General features: G+C 38.7%; 3 protein-coding genes across 5 annotated transcripts; 1 reads left to right on the top strand and 2 right to left on the bottom strand.

Moving 5' to 3' along the window:
• Positions 1 to 97: 97 nt before the first annotated feature.
• On the bottom strand, positions 98 to 10,372 carry btk (Bruton agammaglobulinemia tyrosine kinase). Its single transcript, XM_034689695.1, has 18 exons — positions 10,191 to 10,372; positions 6,596 to 6,754; positions 6,353 to 6,457; positions 5,652 to 5,733; positions 5,327 to 5,452; positions 5,170 to 5,234; positions 4,901 to 5,088; positions 4,408 to 4,470; positions 4,216 to 4,270; positions 4,006 to 4,085; positions 3,560 to 3,687; positions 3,298 to 3,369; positions 2,281 to 2,452; positions 1,859 to 2,078; positions 1,617 to 1,681; positions 936 to 1,054; positions 692 to 849; positions 98 to 530 (listed from the first exon to the last, which is right to left on the bottom strand). The coding sequence occupies exons 2-18, from the start codon at positions 6,734 to 6,736 to the stop codon at positions 459 to 461; spliced, it is 1,911 nt and encodes a 636-aa protein (XP_034545586.1). The 5' UTR covers positions 6,737 to 6,754; positions 10,191 to 10,372; the 3' UTR covers positions 98 to 458.
• rpl36a (ribosomal protein L36A) lies at positions 2,401 to 14,698 on the top strand. Of its 2 annotated transcripts, none has more exons than XM_034689699.1 (6): positions 2,401 to 2,421; positions 10,674 to 10,787; positions 12,276 to 12,381; positions 12,463 to 12,530; positions 12,735 to 12,857; positions 14,621 to 14,698. In XM_034689699.1, exons 1-6 carry the CDS (start codon positions 2,416 to 2,418, stop codon positions 14,639 to 14,641), a joined length of 438 nt encoding a protein of 145 aa, XP_034545590.1. In that variant the 5' UTR covers positions 2,401 to 2,415; the 3' UTR covers positions 14,642 to 14,698. The 2 variants fall into 2 exon arrangements, with proteins under 2 accessions (XP_034545590.1, XP_034545589.1); XM_034689698.1 differs by lacking the exon at positions 2,401 to 2,421 and adding an exon at positions 10,536 to 10,565.
• On the bottom strand, positions 14,480 to 22,110 carry gla (galactosidase, alpha). 2 transcript variants are annotated; one of them, XM_034689697.1, is made up of 7 exons: positions 21,661 to 22,110; positions 19,168 to 19,342; positions 18,205 to 18,379; positions 17,125 to 17,216; positions 16,510 to 16,671; positions 15,486 to 15,557; positions 14,480 to 15,264 (listed from the first exon to the last, which is right to left on the bottom strand). In XM_034689697.1, exons 1-7 carry the CDS (start codon positions 21,891 to 21,893, stop codon positions 14,950 to 14,952), a joined length of 1,224 nt encoding a protein of 407 aa, XP_034545588.1. In that variant the 5' UTR covers positions 21,894 to 22,110; the 3' UTR covers positions 14,480 to 14,949. The 2 variants fall into 2 exon arrangements, with proteins under 2 accessions (XP_034545588.1, XP_034545587.1); XM_034689696.1 differs by having other exon boundaries at positions 15,486 to 15,683; positions 21,661 to 22,107.
• Positions 22,111 to 22,130: the final 20 nt, after the last annotated feature.

Below are 22,130 nucleotides of genomic sequence, written 5' to 3'. Positions count from 1 at the left end.
CTAATCAAGCAAATGAAATGGATCCTGACCAATGAAAACTATTGACACACAAAAAAGTTCACATTTGATTAGGAGGTAGAAAAAAGGTTTAAAAAGATTAATAAACAAGCCCTTTTATTTCACATCAGTCTCTTCAACGCTTGACACACTTGGATTTTATTTGTGAAACAGATATTTTCTCACACAGCTCATTTACTCTACATTTTACAATTATAACACAACACAATCAAGACATATACAATTTATTTAAATCCAACAACCATTAATAAAATATACACATTTTAATATGCTATTCTATTGGACTGTAACCAAACCAATGTTAAAGGAGAGTTATTATTATCAGTGACTTTTACATTACACATAGCCACATAACAAAGAACCCCACCCAAAGTGGCTCTGCAATCCCCTGTTTAATCTGATCAGGGTGAACTGTGCATGTCCGTGGATTATTTTGAGATCTATTGCAGCTCATACAGCAAATCCTGAACAATAACAACCAGCTCCTCAAAGGTGGGTCTCTCATCAGCTTTCTAAAAAACATGATAAAGAGAAGCTGTAAATTTGATGTTATATCTTCTTTCATCCACCTCTAACACACACGCACGCACGCACGTACACACACACACACACACACACACACACACACACACACACACACACACACACACACACAAACAAACAATGTACTTACTTCAAGCCAACATCTTGTCATAATGCTGTAGACCTTTTCATTGGCCAGCTGAGGGCGGTAGAGGCGCAGGCCTCGGGACACCTGATCCACTATTTCCGTGTTGTTGAGGCGTTCATACGGAAGCCGTCCCAAAGTGTACACCTCCCACATAAGGACCCCTGTGTATTTACAGAAGTAGATCAACTCTCGTGATAATTTGATAAAGTACATGAAGTCTGTGAAAACATAAATCTGGTTTACCCACCATATGCCCATATGTCTGACTTGCTGCTGAACTTGCAGTAGAGAAGGACTTCTGGAGGAGACCATCGTACAGGAAACTTTGAACCTGCTGAGCTTGTGTACTCATCATCTAAGACATACCTGAGAATGTGGAAAAATGAAGTATTTAAATACTTAACTAAATTTGAACAAAATAATGCTACAATATGAAAAAGCTGTTGAATCATACAAAGTTATATGAATCACAAAAAAGTATTGCACTTGTAGTATCATATTCATGTGAAGAACAAATGCCCAATGTGAGTGTAATACTACCACATGTCATGTAATTGGATCATTTATACTCCGATTGAGTTGATTGAAGTGGAACTATTTCTAACAACTTCATTACTTTTATATCAAATCTGACATTCAGGCCATCTTTGTCTGTAGGAGGCAACTTAAACTGTAAACTGAAGAGGGCAGAGTTGGAAATAAATACAATATTTTTCCACTAGAATCTAGTTGCGTTAAATAAAAAAGATTTAAAAAAGGAAATACCCAAGTCATGTTCCAAAAAACGTACCTATGAAATTTGTCAAGCGAAACGCACCGAGTTAATTACCACCATAACATTGAGAAAGAGCAAAAGGGATATCAGTATCATACTTATTAGAAATGATGCGCCTTGGGATGTTGCTAATAAATGCATAAATTATCTTACCTTGATAGTCCAAAGTCAGTCACTTTGATGGTGCCATTGCCGTCTACCAAACAGTTCCTTGCAGCCTAAAGGAAAAAAAACAATACCCCTAATGTAAGTGTAATGATTTAACACCAACCAATACCTTCAAATGCATAATCCAGGTACATCACAACATTGATTTCATAGTGATCTAGAGATGTACAGGGAGATTTGTTGCACAGTTGTGTATACTATAATATATCTATCTAAAAGTCTCCCACCAGGTCTCTGTGGATGTACTGCTGGGACTCGAGGTAGGCCATGCCCTCAGAGATGTCTTTACACATCTCCAGGAGCTGGACGGCTGTCGGATGCTGCTTCAGGCCCTCCCTGAGGTACGTCAACAAGCAGCCATTGGAGAGGAATTCAGTCACTATATAAATGGGTCTTTGTTTGGTGCACACGCCGTATAGCTGGACCAGGTTCTCGTGACGAAGCTTCCTAATATAACAAAAGGAGAAGAAAGCTATTATAAGTATTATGAGTTGGGTTTTTTTCAGAGGAGTTACAGAAATTATTGTGTAACTCATTAACCCTTTTGACCGCACACATAATATCCATATCAAAATTTTAACTACTATAATTTTAAGTTGTAGCTAAAATGGAATAGTTTGGACACACAGACTTATTTAGTTTTGCTCACATCATGATTTTGGCTTCTTCTATGAAATCATCTTCCGACATGGATCCTTCTTTGATCATCTTTATGGCGACGTCGTGCTGGCCCTGCCACTTTCCATACTTTACCACGCCAAACTGACCGGTGCCCAGCTCCTTGATGAAGGTGAGGTAACGTGGGTCGATCTCCCAAATACCTGGTGAAAGAAACAAAAATAGACAAGCACTTCTTACATGCAATCTCTAATTAAAAAAACTGCTTAACATTTAGGTTTCTTGTCAACATGTTGATGGGAAGACTTGCTACTTTAATCTATATGATGCTTTGGGAAGCTGCTGTTTAAGCTTTGCAAAAACAACTGGAGACAGCTAATCAGACTGTATCAATTGTAATCTAACTACCACCACCTCTACAGCTCTTACATTAGCAATTTTACATACCTTGTCTAAAGAAAAAGTAACCATACAAAATGAAAACAGTTTTTCGAAAAGCTAGACCATCTTGTTAATCAGACAAGGTGACATTTGCTGGTGGAGTAGTGCAGTGCATAACTTCCTGTACAGTCATGAGGCATTTGCACATGTTAAGTTGGTTTCCTTACTAATTAAATAGAAGATACGACGTGTTTGTTGGTGTCCGTGTTATATCTGAACCCTTAATGGAGCCACACTATCTGTTTTTTGCACGCCTCCAGTCTTTTTGCTCAGCTAAGCTAACTTTTTGCTAGCTCCAGCTGCATATCAATGGTCCATGGCATGGGATTCTCAATAAGCAATCAATGTAATGTAACCAAAACCAATTGGCTCATGCCACAATGCAAACAGGTGTTTATTTCACAATATTCAAATGACTGCTGACAATAAACATTGTGCTAATGATGCATGCAGTTTAAATACAAAGTCCGGGAATAGGTGTCTTTTAAGTTGCACTCAGAGAAACTTCTTATCAGCCATCAGAGGCTCATCATCAAACGTTTTGATTAAAAGGAGAATAAAGCAGGTGTATTTTAGCTCTGATGAAGTTATACTCAGTTACTCTTACCATAGCCAAGCCCTGCTGTTGATGGAGGCCGTGCCCGGTTGGTTACAATGTATTTCAGCCTGCTCACCATACCTAGAGAGGGACATAAGAAAAACCTTTGATGCTAACACGCGTCATGTACCTCGCTGTTGCTGAATCACACAGAGCAGAATTTACTGCTATCACAGCTCCAATCAACTGTAATTTTATTGCATCTTAGAGAATTAGAATCTAATGAATTCACTTGAAGAGTCTTCTATTTATTAACGGCTGCTGTATTAACCTGCTGCATTGTGCTGGTGGTAGTTGATGAGCTCTGGGATGCCGCTGAAGTTATGCTTCTCTGCTAGGTAAACCTGGCCCTGTGAGGTGGTGCAGATGTTGTAATGTCTGCAGCTTCCCCCAGTTTCTCTGTGGAGAGTATGAAAAGTGACTTAGAATAGATTAAGTGGTTAATCAACAAAGGAAGCCATCAGGGAATATCCGCTCAGGGTTATCCACAATGCAGTTCAGTCTCCGAGCCCTCTGATGAAAAACTTCTGCAGGCAGATTAGTCCATGTTTTGCATGATTAATTTACATCTTTCTCCCTCTGTGGCCCACTGTTTCCGCTTTCATTACAAACAGTTCTGCTTTTCATATGTTCACACATGACTGGAGTCTGTGGATAGAGGATATACTGTAAATGGTGCACCACAAAGCTGGGTTTAACACCACAAAGCTTACTCACCCTCCACCCTTACTGAACAAAGATACTGTGTATTTCCCGGCCTTGCTTGAGTCCCGTACCAAGAAGCCTCCATCTTTGTTCTAGGGGGGAAACACACAAGCATACATTTGATTGAGCTTTGTTATAAACAGTTTGGTGTATTTCTAGCAGCAGAAATATGTCAAAGTTGTCCTTCTATACAATATTGTGTGCATAAGTCATGGAGTTTACCTCAGTTCTTAACAGCTTTTCTGCTTGGCTACGGTTCATATTCTTGCAATACCAGCTGTGAAGATAAAGATGAACATCCTGTTGTCCTTGCTTTGACAACCAAGTCACATTTATACAAAAACAAGAACTTTTACTAAATTTGCAAACTATTCTTATCGCGTTTGGCAGCAGTTTAAAAGCTTGCATACTCACTCAAATCTTTCTAGTCCACTTTGTGCTTCCACGACATAATTACTTGGTATATACCCTTCATTCCTGCAAAAAAAACAACAAAAACAAACATTAAACATATGCTAACAGGTTTTTATCTTTTTTGAATATGTACAGAGACAAGAAAAGAAAAGATTGTGTGAAGCTGAGTTTGATCAAGTTATTTACACAGAAATGTTCCCTATTTTTGACACTGAGTAGATATTATAGCTGTTGAAAAGTAGATACAGGTAGGAAAATTTAAGTCTAAATATCATCCCAATCTCTCGGGACAAGTATGCTTTGTGCTGAATATGGCAGCTGATTTATCGTTTACATTCCTAATTTTTATTGCTTCCCTTGTTTAGTTATTTATCTAGTCTTACTTCATTGACATGGTCAAAGTCAGTCAGTCTTGGCTACTTACAAACACTTTTAGCATCATATGAACAAGAATGTGCACCTGGAGACAAGACATTACTTAATTTTTTTGTACCCATATTTGTCTTTTGCTCTCCACCAGTTGGCATCAGACATTTCAAGGATAGTGTACTCTTCGTCCTTTGTCAGCTCCAGGTCCTGAGGTGACTTTGTTGTGTAGCTGTACTCGGCTATAACAGTCATACCCACAGAGGGGCCTGTTGGTTCTGGAGGCTGCGGAGGTAAGGGCCGACTGGGCTTCTCCTGCAACAACATACACGATTGTAGGATGGATTATTTGAAAAATTTAATCAGTAAAGCTTGTTTAAAGAAACATGCATGTACCTCTGTTGGGGTAGGAGGAAGAGGTTTCCTGGATCCTCTTCGCCGAGATTGTTTCGATGTAAAGCCTGTTGATGATATAATCTAACTGATGAATATAAAGTGAATAAGAGTCATTAGTAAAGCTAGATTGTCAGTTTCACACCAAAATGACCCTCACCGTTTTTGTTATCCAGCACCTTGCAGCCCATGGCTTGCTTAACTTCCTGATGGCAGCACAGCCACACCCCATCCATCCAGGAACAAGGATGATACTTCTGCATGAGGTCCTTGTTGAAGCGCACCACTTTGCACAAGCAAAGACGCACACACACAAACAAATACGCAGGACATTTACATTGAATCAACCCTGGCATTTGCATGGACACCGGCTCTTTCGGGTTGGTGTTAAGATATGGTCAAATACTTTAGATTCAATATGAGATCTGAGACTGACAGGACACACAAACAGGAACATGGATACATTCATGTGCATGTATACTAACTTTCTTTCAGCTTCTTTATCCATTGAGCTCGAATATCCTCATTCTTTGCAAAGATGTACAGCGGCCCCTCATCGTAGACGATCTATGGTCAAAGTGAAAAGAGAAAAAACAATAAGCCGTTTGTGTCAGTTTTCTACTTCCCAAGTTTCTACCTTCACCAGATTAAACAGAGCTACTGAGTAGGACAAAACTGAAGTAAAGCTTTCCAAATGCTAGAATCTCATCATTTTAAATGTAGACCAGGAAAGAAACTTTTAAATCTTGAGGACTTTTTAATCCATGGCAAGTGCCAGGCAAACACCTTTTTCGTGCTTCGTTGTTGTATGAGTTTACTTGAGTGTAAAGGCAGCAGCTGCACAGTCACTGAAAGCCCCTAGTTCACTTAAGGGTTAGAGATGGTTTCACTTCTTTACACCGAACTTTCACATTTTCAAATGTTTGAGGATTTGAGATCTTTTGTCTGCCAAGAAGAAAAATCTTGGCTTTGTATTGAAGCCTCCTGTTAATCATCTCTAATCGCTGATGTGAAATTCAACACATAGAATCAGGCCAGTTTTCCTCCATCATAATACCAGCGTTGATATAAGAGTGAAAGAGAAGACTTAGAAGACCTAGAATCTAAAACTGTCAGAGCTTTGTCTGTAACCTTTGCTCATGTCGTTGGGTGGTTTTATGCAGTGTATTGATAAAAGAAAGTCTACCTGGAATGCATACATGCGCTCTTGCGGGGCGTTGGGCTCTGGCTGAACAGTCTCGACACACTTGATCTTTTCAAGGTCAACTGATCCTCTCAGACCTTTTCGCTTCTGCTTAACAGATGAGGAAACAGTCAAGTAACTGAGGGAATTACCGACAGATGTAGCTGTGAAGTTATCCGAAGCAAAGAAAAAAACTCTGGCACAAATGTGATGTTTTGTCATTTATTGGTGTACAGCCATACGTACCGCTTTTTCAGAATCAAAATCATAGTAGGCTATTTTTTCCGGAGTGAGAACAAACCATCTCTCCTTGTAATTCAAAGGTGAGGTCTTCTTCTTCTGCTGAGAGCGTTTAATGAAGATTTCTTCCATTATACTTTCTGACATGATTCAGTCAGGATTGGTCTGCGGGAAACAAGAGATAAAGACAATGACAGTTACTTTTTAAAGCCTTGTAGGAGCACAACACTTTGCTTTTCCTTTGCAGCAGAAATACACTACATTCACACTTCGGCTCAGGCGCTGATCACTCCACTGAGAGCTGTGACTGACTCACCCATTATCAATCTGCTTAGCTGGACCTTTAGCTTCATGTTGCACTTCACACCTACTTGTTCACTGCTGCAATCCATTTATAAAGTGTAAACTAAATGTAAGCTTATTTCACCCACTCCCTATAGATTCAGAGCAACACCACTATGACAGCTATAGTAAAGATATGGACAGATATGAGGAGACATGAGAGCCTGCACATATCAGTTTGTGATTAGCTGTAGTTTGCATAAGCCTGCTTTTACTGCCAGCAACATCCTCTGTTTCTAAAATCCCCCACCTGATCATCACATCACCTCTGTGCCACACATACATTTGTGATAGGAAGATGTGAAAGGAGATATTGGATGAGTCCATCCACTAAATCCCTGTGTGTACTCCTAATACCATTTAGTTGAGGTTTTCTTCCACTTGATATCCTTTTCTGGGATTGTTTTGATGTGAGATGCTGTTGTATCCCAAAGTTTTTCATGTTACCTATATGTTTGACTGGCTGGTATGCAAGCTCAGTTTGCAGGCTCAAACATACACATATGATTACTTTTTAAAACTTGAAAACAAATTAACAGTGCTTGGCACATTTATATGTCTATATAACATGTTAAAAAGTGTGTTTTTTTTCATCAAATATCTAATACATGACCCAATGACCCAGTATCGAATAACTTTGGCTACATACATTAATTCACCTAAAACCAGCTTCCTTATGAACTTATACTCATACCTAAACATGATATACTTCCCTTATAGTCTACATTTATTTGGTAAAACTAAAACAACCAGTTAATGTCTGACTTTACCCTCATGTCACCCACACACATGTACTCACACACAAAGCATTGTACCTGCATTATAAGATAAGCAGACAAAGAGGCTTACTCTGTCTCTCTTTTGTTTATGACTATTATTGTGTTTCATTTTAACATTTGCTGACCACCTGTGCTAAATTGAAACTTGCACCTCAAAGACAAGCCAAAGTGACCAAAACTAGATGAGAGGGTAGTGGGGTAAAGTTGCACTGATGTTTTTTCATAGACGAGGATAGACACTGTTAGTATGTTTTTGGAAAAAACATCTGAGCTGAATAAAAAACACAACAAATAGATTAATAAGTAGGAAGTAGAATATATGTATTCCCATATATGCTAATGAAATTAAAAGTTAAACTGAATTAACTTTAATGTCAATAGTTACATCAAGTTACCATCCAGTGTTTAGACTTTCTTACAGGCAAATTAAGACCAGGTTAAGCTACAGATAGATTAAGAACTTAAACCACATGAAACTCACACTTTTAGTGAAATGCACAATGTATTTTTAACCTGTAGAACACAGCTTTTAATGCCGAAAAATGCTGTCATTATAAAGTACAGCAAAATACAAGTTCAACAACATAGGTGAAAAGCCACAGTATGTCTTTGTTGAGTGAAAAACAAGACTATAAGTTACTCAAACTCACCCTTCATGCTTTACAGCTGAGTGCTCATTGTCTCTTAGTTTCTGTCAAACTGTGTTTGCACTTGAGCTCAGCCTATTTTCAGCCTGAGAGCACTTCCTTCTATCATCTGAACTGTAACTGTGACATGACCAGAAGCTTCTGTGACTGCCTGCTGTTAACCAGGAGTGTAACATTTCTTCACCTCAGTCTGACAGTACCTATAAGTTTGTGTTTGTGCTAGTCTGAGCAGAAAGTATTGTTCCCTATTCCACATAACATTGTTTGTTCATCCCTCATCCGTCACAACCTTACATCATTAACTTTATTTGAGGAAGACAATCGAAACACAGATGCACCTCTTCTCTGTTCCTCCGTATCGATTGGAGCTACCTGGCCAAAACTGTACGCCCATATTTCCCTGTATACAATATATAGATATTTTCTTGTCTTTTTTAAGGGAGTTGACTCATGGTTGGCTGACGCAGACAAACTCATAAGGAAGTTGCATCAGTGTTGTACTGCAACATGAAGGCAGAAAGAGCTCTGTCCTGCAGCTCCTAAACCTGACATTGTCTTTTATTTAAATGTTGATATCTGACATTTGATCTTTAAAGTGTATGTTACATATTTGTGATGTATTACTTTATGACTTACATGCTGAAAACTACATATGCAGCAGTCTCTTTTTTTTCTCTCTCTTTTAAACTGCACAACGTGACATTTTAACACTTTGCAGAGAAGTGGTTTCTTTTTATCTCACTGTCCTCCCAGTATCTTGTCTGATCACAGCGTGTGAAACAAATACTGTATCTACCCATTTGAAATCATATTTTTTTAAATTAGGTGCACAACATTTGTAAAACTTTACTTACTACTGAAAAAAAACAACTTTTAAGTCCTAGAGATCTCTAATCACAAGATTTTGAAAAATATTTTCTTTATTTCCAACTTTATTCTCTCTCAAATAAGAAAGTAACAGATATTTAAAGACGACCCCCTTGTTTACAATTATGTACTTCCAAAGCAATTCAACATGCCTTATATATAATGCATTATTCAGTTGTATTGCGCGATGGCCCTTTGGTATGACACAGCAAACACAACCATGCAATGTTGTTTTAACAGGAACCTGCCATGATGCTGCCTTTCCTGATGTTTCCTGACTGATAAGTGACAAGTGCAAGAACATGTGTTTGTATGTGTGTGTGCATGAAGGTGTAAAAGACAGAGATCGAGAGAGACAAAGTTAGTGACAAGTTCAAGACCTGTCAGTTAAGCTAACCACTTAAATAGCTTTCCCACAAATCTTGAAATAACATTTAAATGTTACCCTGTAGTGTCCTGTAGAGGTCAGTTTTTTTTAAACTTACACATTTCCGTTTATGTATGTTAAAAGGGTGCTGAATACATTTTCCTGTAAAAGAGCTCTTGCATTTTCATACATAGATTATCAAGGTAACCACATGAGACTTGACCCTAAATTGATGATAATCTAACCATATGTCGGAACCACTTGAGTGCTGCTAGATGTGGTAAATTGACTATATTTACAAAGCATCATGTTGAAAGTACAGCAGTATACACCAGACATCCAGAAGCAACTGCATTTTAGAACATGTCCATGACATTTAAACACGAAATCAGCATTTTGCAAGTAGTCACCACTTTTAGCATTTTGCATAAGAAAATGAACATTAGGTTTCAGACGGCACTTGTTTTAATCATTTACATGACATACCATCTGTTTGTCCATATGCATGACATTAATTAGCGGCTTTAAAGGAAAACATATAAAATACATGAAAGTACTCAACGACTTAACAGCTTAAATTGGAAATCTTTGTTACTCACCCAGACATAAGAGAAAATCAAGCATCAGGCACTCGACTACAGATGCTCAGGCTTGAAGCAGTGACATGAACCTTTGCCTCAGTTGCTTGCCTCTCATTTAATGTGTGTTAGTTTGTGATGCAAGAAACTCAAACACACCCACAGAGAGGAATCAGCTCTGCTTACTTCCCCTTTTTCTTCCTGCTTATTTTCATATCAGCTCTCTGGACAGTTTTGATGATAAGTAAAAGCAGGCTAAACATTAACACAGGACTATGTCTGTGTTGTGTAGTTCAACTTTTATTTAAGTGTGTTTTTTCTCCAACACATTGCAAATTTCTCCCAGGGACATGAAGTACACAAACTCCATGCTGATGACTTATGCGGACATATATAGTGTGGAAACAGATTTTATTTTTTTGAAACACTTTATTTCTAACCCTGATTTTACTCCTAATTGGAACTCTTTCGAGTTTTGTTTGATTGCTTTTCGTGTCCTCCCAGGGCGTACCACCGCTAGGGGGCAGACTATCCGTTCTCAGCGCAGCTCAGGCCTACATTAAGGAGTGCTTCCGCCCTCGATCTCTCTCTATTTGCCTGCATCGGGACGCAGCCATGGTATGAAATGATTCCAGGAAACCACTTTACAGAATCTAACTTAATCTGACCAATTAAAGAGTCATTTTTGTATCTTTTTACATCACATTAGTCAATAAGTGTTTGATGCATGCATTGGTGTCAGTATTAGAAATGTTGTGTTTGTTTTGGGCTTTTAGATTGTCCTCAAGTTAAACCTGATGTGTTAGCACTGAAATGCTATTGCTAGCCACTCCAGCCGGCCTCTTTTTTTAATGAGGAGTTGTGACACTGAAATCTTCGTGACCTTAATGTTTCACTGCAGAATATTTTATTTTCTAATATGTCACACAATCCTGTATTTAAGCCTCTTATCACATCGAAGTAACATTTTGAGTTACAATGCTAACATGGTAGCTGTGTAGCTGTGCTTCAACACTTCCCATGTTGTCGTCGCGGCACAGCGAAAACGATTATTCCCAGCGTCCAGTCAGCATTGGACAAGTTACGAATTAAGATTGTGTGATGGGACAAATACAATTTAATTAAACTGACTGTGGCATTATATATATGTATGTCACATAGTCCTGCATGTCAGTGGAAGGGTGAAGATCAGTTTTCACTTGCAGCAGTGACACGCGTTGATCGTGGCTAGTCATGTACTATCTAACAAGCCATCAGCTGAGTTATTCAGTGTTGTCAAGTTGGTTGGATTTGTAGTAGAGATGGGATTTATGGCTCTTTTTGAAGGGAACCGGATCTTGAGGATCTTCAAAGAGCCGTTTAAAAGACTGGCTCTTTGGCTCAATGTTATATGCATTTATTTATTAAGAAGTCAACCAGGGGTAACTCGTTTTTATCAAGGTAACGATCACTGGTAGCAGTAATATAAGATTTGGATCAGAATAATTCGAACTCGCACATCCCACCTATATATCCTCTATTGGTGGGTATTCAGAAATATTGATTGTAATATCATTTGGGATTGTAAACTTTCCATCAGATGTTGCCATATCCCCATGCTTCAACAGTGAGATCACTATTACGAATTTTCCCTCACCTGAAAAACTTTGTGGAACTATTCAAAATTATGCTGGCCTCACATAACTTCCATGCAGAACAACTTAACTGTACAGTTTTCCACACAAGAACATTTTAACAATATAGAAAAACATGTAAATAAGAACAAATGTGTATTTAAAAGATGGAAACTAAACTAGAATAAAAATTAGGACATTTAAAAATGTGAATGCAAAATTGTACTACCCCCACTTGGTGTTTCTGCACCTTAACTACTTTACAAACAGGAGCTCAGCTCCTTGACTCGAATCCACATCAAAACAATGTCCTGCATGTTAGTGGCAGGGTCAATTTTCACTCGCAGCAATGAAACTTGTAGATGGTGGCTGGACATGTAGTCTCTATCCTAGGCCATCAGCTGGGTTATTCATAGACTTGTCAGGTTGATTGTACATGGTATGTCTAAGAGTTTGAGTTTTTGTTCACTGTGCAATTTCCTTTATTTTTAAGGTGAACGTCCCGAAGACCCGCAGGACTTACTGCAAGAAGTGCAAGAAGCACCAACCCCACAAAGTTACCCAGTACAAGAAGGGAAAGGATTCCCTCTATGCCCAGGGTACACAGTCTTTTATGGATAAAGTAGTTATACCCTTGTGTGCTAAATGAGATGTAACTTAATCATATATTTATATTGCAGGTAAGAGGAGATACGACAGAAAGCAGTCCGGGTATGGTGGTCAGACAAAGCCCATCTTCAGAAAGAAGGTATGACCAGCTTTCTGCTGTTTGATTCATTAAACCAAGTATGTCAATATTGGTGTCTGTGAAGGTTCAGTCACCCAGGTCATGGCAATTGAAAGCTTGATCTGTATGGCATAGAACTTCAAGAATTCCACCACGTCCAGTTGCCTAAATGATCAAGCTTTGAGTTAATACTGTTGTGTAAGTGGACTTGCATTCTGTTTATAGGCTAAGACAACAAAGAAGATTGTGTTGAGGCTGGAGTGCGTAGAGCAAAACTGCAGGTCCAAGAGAATGCTGGCCATCAAGAGGTGCAAGCACTTCGAGTTGGGTGGTGACAAGAAGAGAAAGGTAAGCGTTATTGCTGTTCTGTTTCTCCTCTCTCCTGTGTGCATTTCAGAGTTCACTGGATTGAGTGTAAATGATTTGACAAGTGTCCCAATAGGTTCTTACCTCAGTCAATGCAGTGAAACATTATACCACTCACTCTACCTATTGTTGCAAATCACCTGTAACTTTCAAGTAATTTATCTGTTTGAAGACACCAGGCTGTTCACCAGAACATCTTTAAACTTTGAAAGTGGTCACAAACCATATAGACAAAACATTGATTTGATTATTTCAAACTCATTCTTGCTAATGTTGATACCAATATGTATCCACCTTTTTTTGTTTTTCATTGTGAATGGCATCTGTACTGGAATTTACCTGAGGGCCAACAATTACAAATGATATAGCTTAAATAAATGGGCAGTGTTAAAGGGTAACCAGGGATGAGGAATAGAAGTCTAAATAGAGAGGTTTGTACATCCTAAAACTCAAATGAAGGCACCCTTATGGTTAAATTTCAAGACGAAGATGATTCAAACCTATGGATTTTTCAGTCTAATATATTGCACTTCACATGTTTTGTTTATCAGCGCTCAATAGCACAGACTCTCTCAGATCAGCTGGCCTCTTTTGGTGTGGGTTAAAATGCATTGATTAATGCATGATTAAAGTCGGGCCATTGTAGTAGAGAAACTTGGTGTAAATACAGTTGTGAACACTCCTTACAGCTCATTAAGAGACAAAGAAATGCAAATAAATGTAAATTAAGAAAAAATAAATGTAGTCTTCAGTAAATTTGCCCTAATTATTCCCCCATTCAGTTATTTATTTAGTATATAGCTGTCTGTCAACCCTCTGTGTATTGAGAAATAAAAATTAATACATTTTTCTAGTAGTTAAATCCAATATACATAATGTATACTTTTAAATCAATAGCATATTTACATGAAGTCTTTCCTCAAACCTTTCTAGCTCTGTTAAATTGTTCATCATTGTGGCTTGAAGATAACTTAAGATTGTAATCTTTTGAGTGAAAACAAAACTTATCAGCACCCATAGTTTTAGTTTTCACTCGGTGTATAAAGTTAAAAGGGGTCAATTTGCTTGGAGCAGCTTGTATTTAAAAAAACAAAAAAAATCAAACAAATACAGACATAAGGACAACAATAAATTTTACACAGGAGCAACAGTACACTTCTGTTATCAGCAGTAAAAATAAAACAAGTAGAATATTATGCAAACATCTCTACTGTTCTCGTCATGGAAATGATTCTAATTAAATTCATGTCTTCATGACTTCTTTTTTGTAATACATCAACGAACAAATCAAGACCACTGCTAAGCCATTAGTTCAACCCCAAAGTACCGCATATATCTGAAGAGGAAAAAGGGTCACTTTTGTTTTCGATGAAATGTTACTTCAGAAAAACTAGCTCTTAGTGTCGTTTGTCATTAGGATATGTAAATGGTATGTTTCTAGCATCGTAGCACTTATCTAACTTGATTTAAACGACTTCCTCTTCATCCAACCTGTAGTGCATTGTACCTTTTTTATAGTAAATGACAGTGTGATGCTAATGTTACTAAAGGACTGTCTGATGTTGCATTTGAAGTGGGGCCAAGTTAAAAAATGCAAAGGAAAATAATCTTTAAAATCTGTCTTTATTTGAATGATAAACAAATTCATAAACATCATGGATCATGCATTTCTTATTTCAAGCCAGCTCTAAAGTGAAACTTGTATCAACATAATTTTAACCTGCTTTTTTATCTGTCTCTTACAGGGCCAGGTCATCCAGTTTTAAACTGTGGCTCAGTCTTCTGGAGGTTGTCACAGTTTTCAATAAATGTTTCAAAATATACTTTGAGTTTGGTCCTTCTTTCACTAAAACTGTTGACTGTGCAGGACCCAAAGTTTGGCTTTGAAAATAATTAGAACCTTTGTCATTCCAGCCTGTAGTGCAAAAACATCTTCCAGTGACTTATTCAACATGAGTATTTACCTCCAGTGTATCCCAGATCATTCAAACTGTATGTAAAGGAAATACTTGTTACCTTTTCCATTTAAAAGAATGAATAGTGCAGGACAGTGACGTGCGTAACCATCGTCCGACTATAAACCCATTCGCTTGACTGGCATGTTCTGCCAGGGCAGCTGGTTGAAGTCTTTGCTGATTTGAGTGACAGTCAGTAGAGCAGTTCCCGAAGGATTGACGGATACAGCCAAGTTGCTTTTTGGAGTCTGAACACCTATCTCCTTGTACTGGGGCAGAATCTGCGTGACATTACACAGGGGGCTGCAGAATTTCCAGCCAGGGGCCACGCTGATGGAAAAGTCTCTCGGACCTCCGATCTCTTGTTTGTTCAGCACAGCAATAGCTAGTTGGTTCTTAAACAGAGGCCTCTCCCACACTTCAAAGCTGGCCACCTGTAAAAGGGGATATTTTTTTATGTTTTGGTAATTGACAAAACCTTTTCACACAACTGCAGTCTTGCCTACATTTGATATAACTCATTAAAATTGTTTCAAAACACATTGCTTTGTGTGTACAAGACCCTGCCTGAGTGACCACAAAACCATGAATGTTTCTATGTACACAAATGCTTTCAGCAGTCTTCTCAGGAGGTAATCATTCATATGTCACCCACCTTGACTGTGCAGTATCCCTGTTTGCCCAGAGGATCCTGGCTGATGGCAATGATGTGTCTGTTCTGCAGCAGCTTCTTGGAGCAAGGACAGATATCTCTCAGATCATTAGACATGAACAGAGGGGCTGCCATGATGGCCCATAATGCCATCTGAGACTCCTGCTGGTCATGACTTAGGCCAAAGTTTCCAATCACGAGCTACAGAAATGGACCAATGTCATTAATATGGAAATAAATGGGTGATGTAGGTGTTTTGACAGCATGTTGTACAACATCCTAGTGTGTGATGCTTTTACTTCTTACTTCCTTTATACTGAGCTGTTTAAACACTTGAAAGGCAGAATAAACTGATTGTGGTTGCAGCACTAAAACCACTGCTGTACTCAGCATTTATATTTATGAGCTGAGTAGAGGAGCCTTGACAAAGGGAAATTTGAAAGCAGTGCACAGTACTTATGCTAGTCTGCTTTGTTGTTCAAAGTTAGATGAAAAGATTATACTTTGCATACAAACATTGCACTTTTTCTTTTAAAATGTTAATGTGAAGTTGTAGCCAGATGACTGCAAGTGTAGCAAAAATTGAGGGGAGACAGCAAGCATAGCTCTGTCAAAAGGTAACAAGCATTCCCTTCAAGTTCTCTTAAACGTCTTTGTGTCATAAGTCCTCATTTAATTCCTTTACTTTACAAAGGTTAATGGTTAATGTTGTTTCTGGACTCAGTAAGCAAAGGTGTGTCTGGGTATTGTGCAAAGCGATTCAGCTAACTACTGACTAGCCTCACTATATTAATTTGCACAGACTTTTCATAGTTGTGCTTATTTTCCAATTTATCCACTCAGCAAGACAGAAAACAAGTTAATTTCACACAAAGTGAAACTATTTCTAAAAATTAACAGTTTTGAAAATACAGCAAGTAATGCACTAAGGATTTAAACAGCTGCAATAAAACTTATTCCTTGAGGACCAACAGTTCTGTGCTCAGTTTTGAGGTCAAAAATAGTAATAAAGACTAGAGCAGAGTACCATATCAGGGTCATTCCAGCCCCCAGGTCCAGCTGAGGGGACAATGATGTCTTGATGAGATGACGTCCAGTCTAAGATGGACTTGACCGAGTTCCACGAGTCATACACATCAGCGTAATTACGCCAGTGGTTACACGTCTCACGGATGGCTGTGTAGTTGGGCTGCAGGCACAGAGGGGTTTGTTTAATGCAGTATAACACATGGAGTACTGAGGGATCATGCTGTTGATAGCTAAGAACAATAACTCAGATGTTTGTTTTTAATGTTGAGTGGATAGAAACTGGAAAAATACATTAGGTATAATCCAAAGTAAGGCTGCTGTACTTATTTTGTTAATCATAGACTCTGAATTGAGTTGTATTGATCTATAAAGTAATATTTTAATCAAGAAAACTGAACAAAATACATTGTATTTTCTATAAGGATACATCTTGTAGCTAGCTCCTTGAACCTACGTGGTTTAAATGCTCTTATTAGAGATGTAGTAGATAGTAGATACAGTAGATGGAGACAAAAACAGTTGCACAGACATCGTTGATTGGTTTGAGAAGTTAAACAAGTTTACTTTTTGTGGCACTTGTCTAAAGTGAGATAAAAGAAGCACATGCTCTCACCTGTCTAAAAGGCCACTCGTACAAAGGCCACTCACAGGAGTACAGGATACTTGCTCCAGTTTTGTTCAGTGCTTTTGACATATTCACATAACCTGGATGAAACAAAACATTAAGAGGAGAACATTTAGAAACACTGTACAAAAACTCTGCTAGAGATTTAATAATTATAGGCTTACGTAACAAACACTTAAAGTGAAGTGTATGACAGTAATAGCGGACTAGCTTATGTGGGAGCAGCATTCACAATCCTTATCATGTAATCCACACGTCAGGATCAGAAGGCGTTTTTCGACCGCAGGAACTTTACCCCTGAACTACGTGCGTTTCGACTGGAGGAACCAGGGTCTAAATTTAATTCAGCATATATCTCCCCTCTGAAAACCCCCTGCTTGGGGGGTAGTACTTTTCTCAGGGGGGCAGGGCCTGCAATGCTGAATGTGCTTGATTGGTAGATTACCTGCAGTGTTTTTATTCCGCCCGCCGTCGACAATAACATCACACACACACACATCTCTGATTCACGTGATATCTCTTTCTTTAATTTGTTTTATTTGCTCTATCTTTTTTGTATGTGTGTGAACTTTAAAAAAAAAGAAGCTGTGATTCCCTTGATTTAACAGCTTTATAACAGCATTCTTCCCTAAACCCACTGCAAATGCGTCTCTCCCCGGTGTTACGGTTTTAAAAGTGACCCTGTATATTGGAGAGCTTCAGCTGAACGTGTCAGTGTTTGCGGAGTTGTTGAAACAGAGGGAGTTCCTGGGAATGCATACTAGTTTAGTTTTTTATTAAGATTTCAAAATATCCTCTTCAGATAAGTACTTAATGATCATCTTAAGATGTTTATGAGGGATGCATCCGGCTGAAAGTCAGCAGTTAACGGGGTCGTGGTTTAAACCAAAACACTGGCTGATCTCTGCCACGGCTTTTTGAGTTAAAAACGATTTCAAAGCTGTGTCGAAATGGCTTTGCTACTCGCGCTTATCTCCTCTAAAGTGTGTAAAAGCTGAGTCTCCTCCGTGCTAACAGGCTAACTGTTGTGTTACTCATAATGATACCTGCCTGTCCTTCGAAGCTTACCTTCTCCCAGCAGTTTCCAGCCCATGTAGCAGCCGTCAAACTTGAGCAGATCCACACCCCAGTCAGCAAAGGTCTGAGCGTCAATCTCATAGTAACCAAGACTACCAGGGTATCCAGCACAGGTTTTTTCCCCCACGTCTGCATAGATGCCCAGCTTCAGTCCTTTAGAATGGACCTTTAAATAGAGAATACATGAATTCACTTTTGAACTGTATGTCTGCTCTTGTATGCAGTGAATACCAGTAGGTGGCGATGTTGCACAACTTAAACACTTGACTCCTCATTTACAGGGCATAGCACTTCTAGGTTGGCTTGAATGTATCCTGTTTTTCTGGTGAACATCTTTTTAGCTGCCTGTCATAGTGGTCTTCAAATGAACGGTTTCTCTCCATAGTGAGTGAGAGAGGCTGAACCTCCTCATCCTCCTACCTACTGTAACACAATGTATGCTCACATACTGAATCTCCCTCTACTCCAGGTGCTGAATTTCCACTGGTCTGAAATATGAGGCTTGGTTTTCACATCTGGTCTTTTCCCCTTCATTATGTAAATAATTGCAGGACTACTCAGATGGAAGTATAATGAATATGTAATGTGACTGTGTAATCACTTTTCCTTAAGAGTTATTTAACAAGGGATTTCCAAACTTTTTATTTTACAAAGATTTGTAGACGCAATGCTCCACTGATTCTCAAACACAGCACCCAGTGGAATCACATCGGCACACGTATGTGTTAAATCAGACATGGCTTAATGTCAATGACCTTGTTTTCTATTCATAATGCTGCCAAAAAGCTGAAAACTGTCATAAAAGCAGTCATATGCAAGTACAAACTTTCCACCCAGATAGTAAAACACCAAAAATAGTCAAAATATATCTGAATCTCTCTCTTTGAAGTCTATGAAGGAATTATGGCATTTAGTAGTATACACCTATGCCCTCCTCTTACACCTGCCACTCACATAGTCTGCTAGTTTCTTGATGCCTCCCGGGAATCTTTTGGGGTCTGCCTGCAGGCGGCCCTGGGCATCGCGCTGGTGGGAGGGCCAGCAGTCATCGATGCAGACGTACTCGTAACCGGCCTCCTTCCAGCCCTCCTTCACCATCACATCTGCCATCTGCATGAACAAACGCTCACTGCAAAGAGAGGCAACAAGCGGAGGCAGGCAGAACTCATAGTATCAGTTGGATGAGTGTGTGCAATGTCATGTTCAAGAGCAACATAGCAGACACACACACCCATGACAGTTTTTTTCTGTAGATCCTTGTCAACTGTTACACAACAAAAACACTTCAAACAACAGACTGGCATTTGGGGCTTTGAATGCTTTGTTGGCTATTTCAAAGCAATTTGCTCTGAATGGATACGCTTTAAAATTGTGATATGATGTAGTGTCCACCAAACATATTTCCTTACATCTGGTAAACAAAATTAATAGGCCAGGGTATGTCTGTGCCACTACAGTACTTAAAAGTTTGTGTCACTAATTTTACTTAATCAAAAAACTGCATACTCCAGGATTTGTTTTGCCTTTTTGGCCATACTGCAATTTTATTAATATTTGGTTTCACTGTGCAGCCTCAGTTTAGATATCTGTATGGGATAAAGTAATTTTGGGGGATAAAAGAGTCAGGTGTTTGCTGGCTCCAGCTCCCAAAAACCAGAGAACATGCTGCATTTGCTTTTTATTAAATTGAATATGCTCAAGTGATGGGGTTTCATCAAACAAAACAATACTTGGAAAGGCATCCCATTGGGTTTTAAAAAATATCAACAGGCTGCACTTCATTAATATGTTTTGGTCTATCCATTTGATGATTTATCAGGAACGTAATGTGAAGATGTAAAATCAATGTATTTTCTCTTGATTTGTGTAGCTTGTTCTCTGTTGAAACCTGTCTCCTGCTATGAATTACATTTTCTGATTGAGTCCATATCGGTACAGCAATGTGATGCAATTTAATAAATATATTACACACTAACATCCATATCCCCCAGTGCCTAAAGACCACTTTTTAAAATCTGGTAGTCTCATTATGGTTCTGTCTTACAGACTGTGTTTCAATCTTACATAAAGATACAGTCAGGGGCGTCACCAGGAATTCTGGGCCCCCTGAGAAGGACTTGAAACTGACACATCTTGTAACTCTGGGGGAATTCAAGTCACTCATAAAAGACAGAGAAACAAGCTCCATTGGATCTTGTGATTGCACTGTGCAATCATGTAACCATGTGAAACTGTGACCATATTCTATTTGTGTTGTTTTGTGTGCTTGTGTGTTGTAACCTATTTTGTGCTGCTGTCTTGGCCAGGTCACTCTTGAAAAAGAGGTTTTAAATCTCAATGAGTCTCATACCTGGTTAAATAAATAAAGAAGAAGAAAGAAGAAAAGATATCTCAGTGGGCCCCATCACCACAGCCAACCCTACAAAATATAACATTGCTGCTATTATACTGGTTTATTTGAATTAAACACAAATATATGCTTAAAACTATCCTGGTTTACCGACTCAAATATAAGCTACATATCAATATGATTTTTTATTTATTTTTTTACAATTTCTCCAAATGTAACTGCACAATATTGGCCTTCAGACTGTCCACCTCTGTAAACAACATTATTTGAAGACAAGTTGACTTGTTGAATAACAACAAGGAGGTATTATTTGGTACAATCTAACTTCATGAACTAAAATAAAACTCTAAAAACCTACAGTTTACTTTCAATCAGATTCAGCCACACTTGATGCTATGAAAATATGACAATTCCCCACTTTAGGCATGAGATGCGCATCTCATGGAGCTGATCATCTAGTCAACAGGAAGAGTCTCACATTTTTTTCCAGAGAGGAATTCTGAATGTTTGTTTATTTATTCAGACAACTCTAGTTATCTTATTGCAGTTATAACAAAACAAAAGAAAAGTGTAGTAGAAAACACTTTTTATTTCAGGCCCATTAAGGCCCCCCCTCCCGACTTGGGCCCTAGGTAGTCAGTCCAACTTTTCCCCCCACTACGACGCCCCTGGCCTGGATACAGTAATCACATTATAATTATTTTGAAGTTGTTACATGAGACAGTCAAAAGTTTGACGCAATAACACCTGACCATACTTTGTGTCTGTGGTTATAGTTTAAGTCACAATGTTGATGAATCACTCTGCTTTTAAAGGCAGATAAGCCTTAAAAGCCTTTTCTGTTTTATCCACGTTGTATTATATGATTTATATCAGAACCTGTTCAGCATAGGATCCCACGTGACTCGTTTATAACAACACTTTATAGACTAGCAGAGGATTCACTTATGTGTAACATTTTGAACCGACATTATTGAGAATAATTTTAATGAAGAGTCGACAAACATCCTATTTCATAGACATTTTCATTGTGTTATTGTTCACCAACATGTTACACTGTGCAGCTGGATCTTCATCGCTTGGCAGAGATCTCTTACCTGATACAGTTATTGGGGTCCTTGTCACAGTCGGTATTACACATGAATCTCTCCCAGTGCAGCCAGCCCATTGTAGGTGTCAGTGCCAGACCATTGTCCAGCGCCTCAGCAGCACGAGGAACAAAAACTGCGAGCGCGAGGAGAAACACCCCTCTGTATATTTTCACATTCAACATCTGCACTTGTGTCGCTACAATAACAATACTGCTACACCATTTCCTCGTGTAAAACATTTAAAGCCCGCCCAACTAAATTAATGACTTCATTCTGGACCAATGAATTGGATATCTGCCTGTGACTGCCCAATAGCAATCCGTCCTGACATCCGTGTTTGACAAGGAAGCGCCGATTTTCACTTCTGCTGGAGTCGGATGAAATTATGAGGCACTATCAGGACTGCACACGCCGATCTGTGTTTGGGGGCTAAGAGGAAATCTGGTTGGGAGGGATAGTGTTGACATTCAAAGTCC

This window comes from Notolabrus celidotus, chromosome 8, assembly GCF_009762535.1.
Source record: "Notolabrus celidotus isolate fNotCel1 chromosome 8, fNotCel1.pri, whole genome shotgun sequence".
In the NCBI taxonomy this organism is placed as follows: Eukaryota; Metazoa; Chordata; class Actinopteri; order Labriformes; family Labridae; genus Notolabrus; species Notolabrus celidotus.
This window is presented reverse-complemented; position numbering and strand designations above follow the sequence as displayed.

Coding starts and splice junctions, on each gene's coding strand:
- btk (XM_034689695.1), bottom strand. CDS start 6,736: ATGTCAGAAAGTATAATGGAAGAAATCTTCATTAAACGCTCTCAGCAG. Junction 5,453..5,651: donor GATAAAGAAGCTGAAAGAAA/GTTAGTATACAT, acceptor GCTTGTGCAAAG/TGGTGCGCTTCAACAAGGAC. Junction 5,089..5,169: donor TTCCTCCTACCCCAACAGAG/GTACATGCATGT, acceptor ATGTTGTTGCAG/GAGAAGCCCAGTCGGCCCTT.
- rpl36a (XM_034689698.1), top strand. Junction 10,788..12,275: donor TGCATCGGGACGCAGCCATG/GTATGAAATGAT, acceptor TTTATTTTTAAG/GTGAACGTCCCGAAGACCCG. Junction 12,531..12,734: donor AGCCCATCTTCAGAAAGAAG/GTATGACCAGCT, acceptor TTCTGTTTATAG/GCTAAGACAACAAAGAAGAT.
- gla (XM_034689696.1), bottom strand. CDS start 21,893: ATGTTTTACACGAGGAAATGGTGTAGCAGTATTGTTATTGTAGCGACA. Junction 19,343..21,660: donor GACCCCAATAACTGTATCAG/GTAAGAGATCTC, acceptor CTCTCTTTGCAG/TGAGCGTTTGTTCATGCAGA. Junction 15,684..16,509: donor GCTGGAATGACCCTGATATG/GTACTCTGCTCT, acceptor CCATTTCTGTAG/CTCGTGATTGGAAACTTTGG.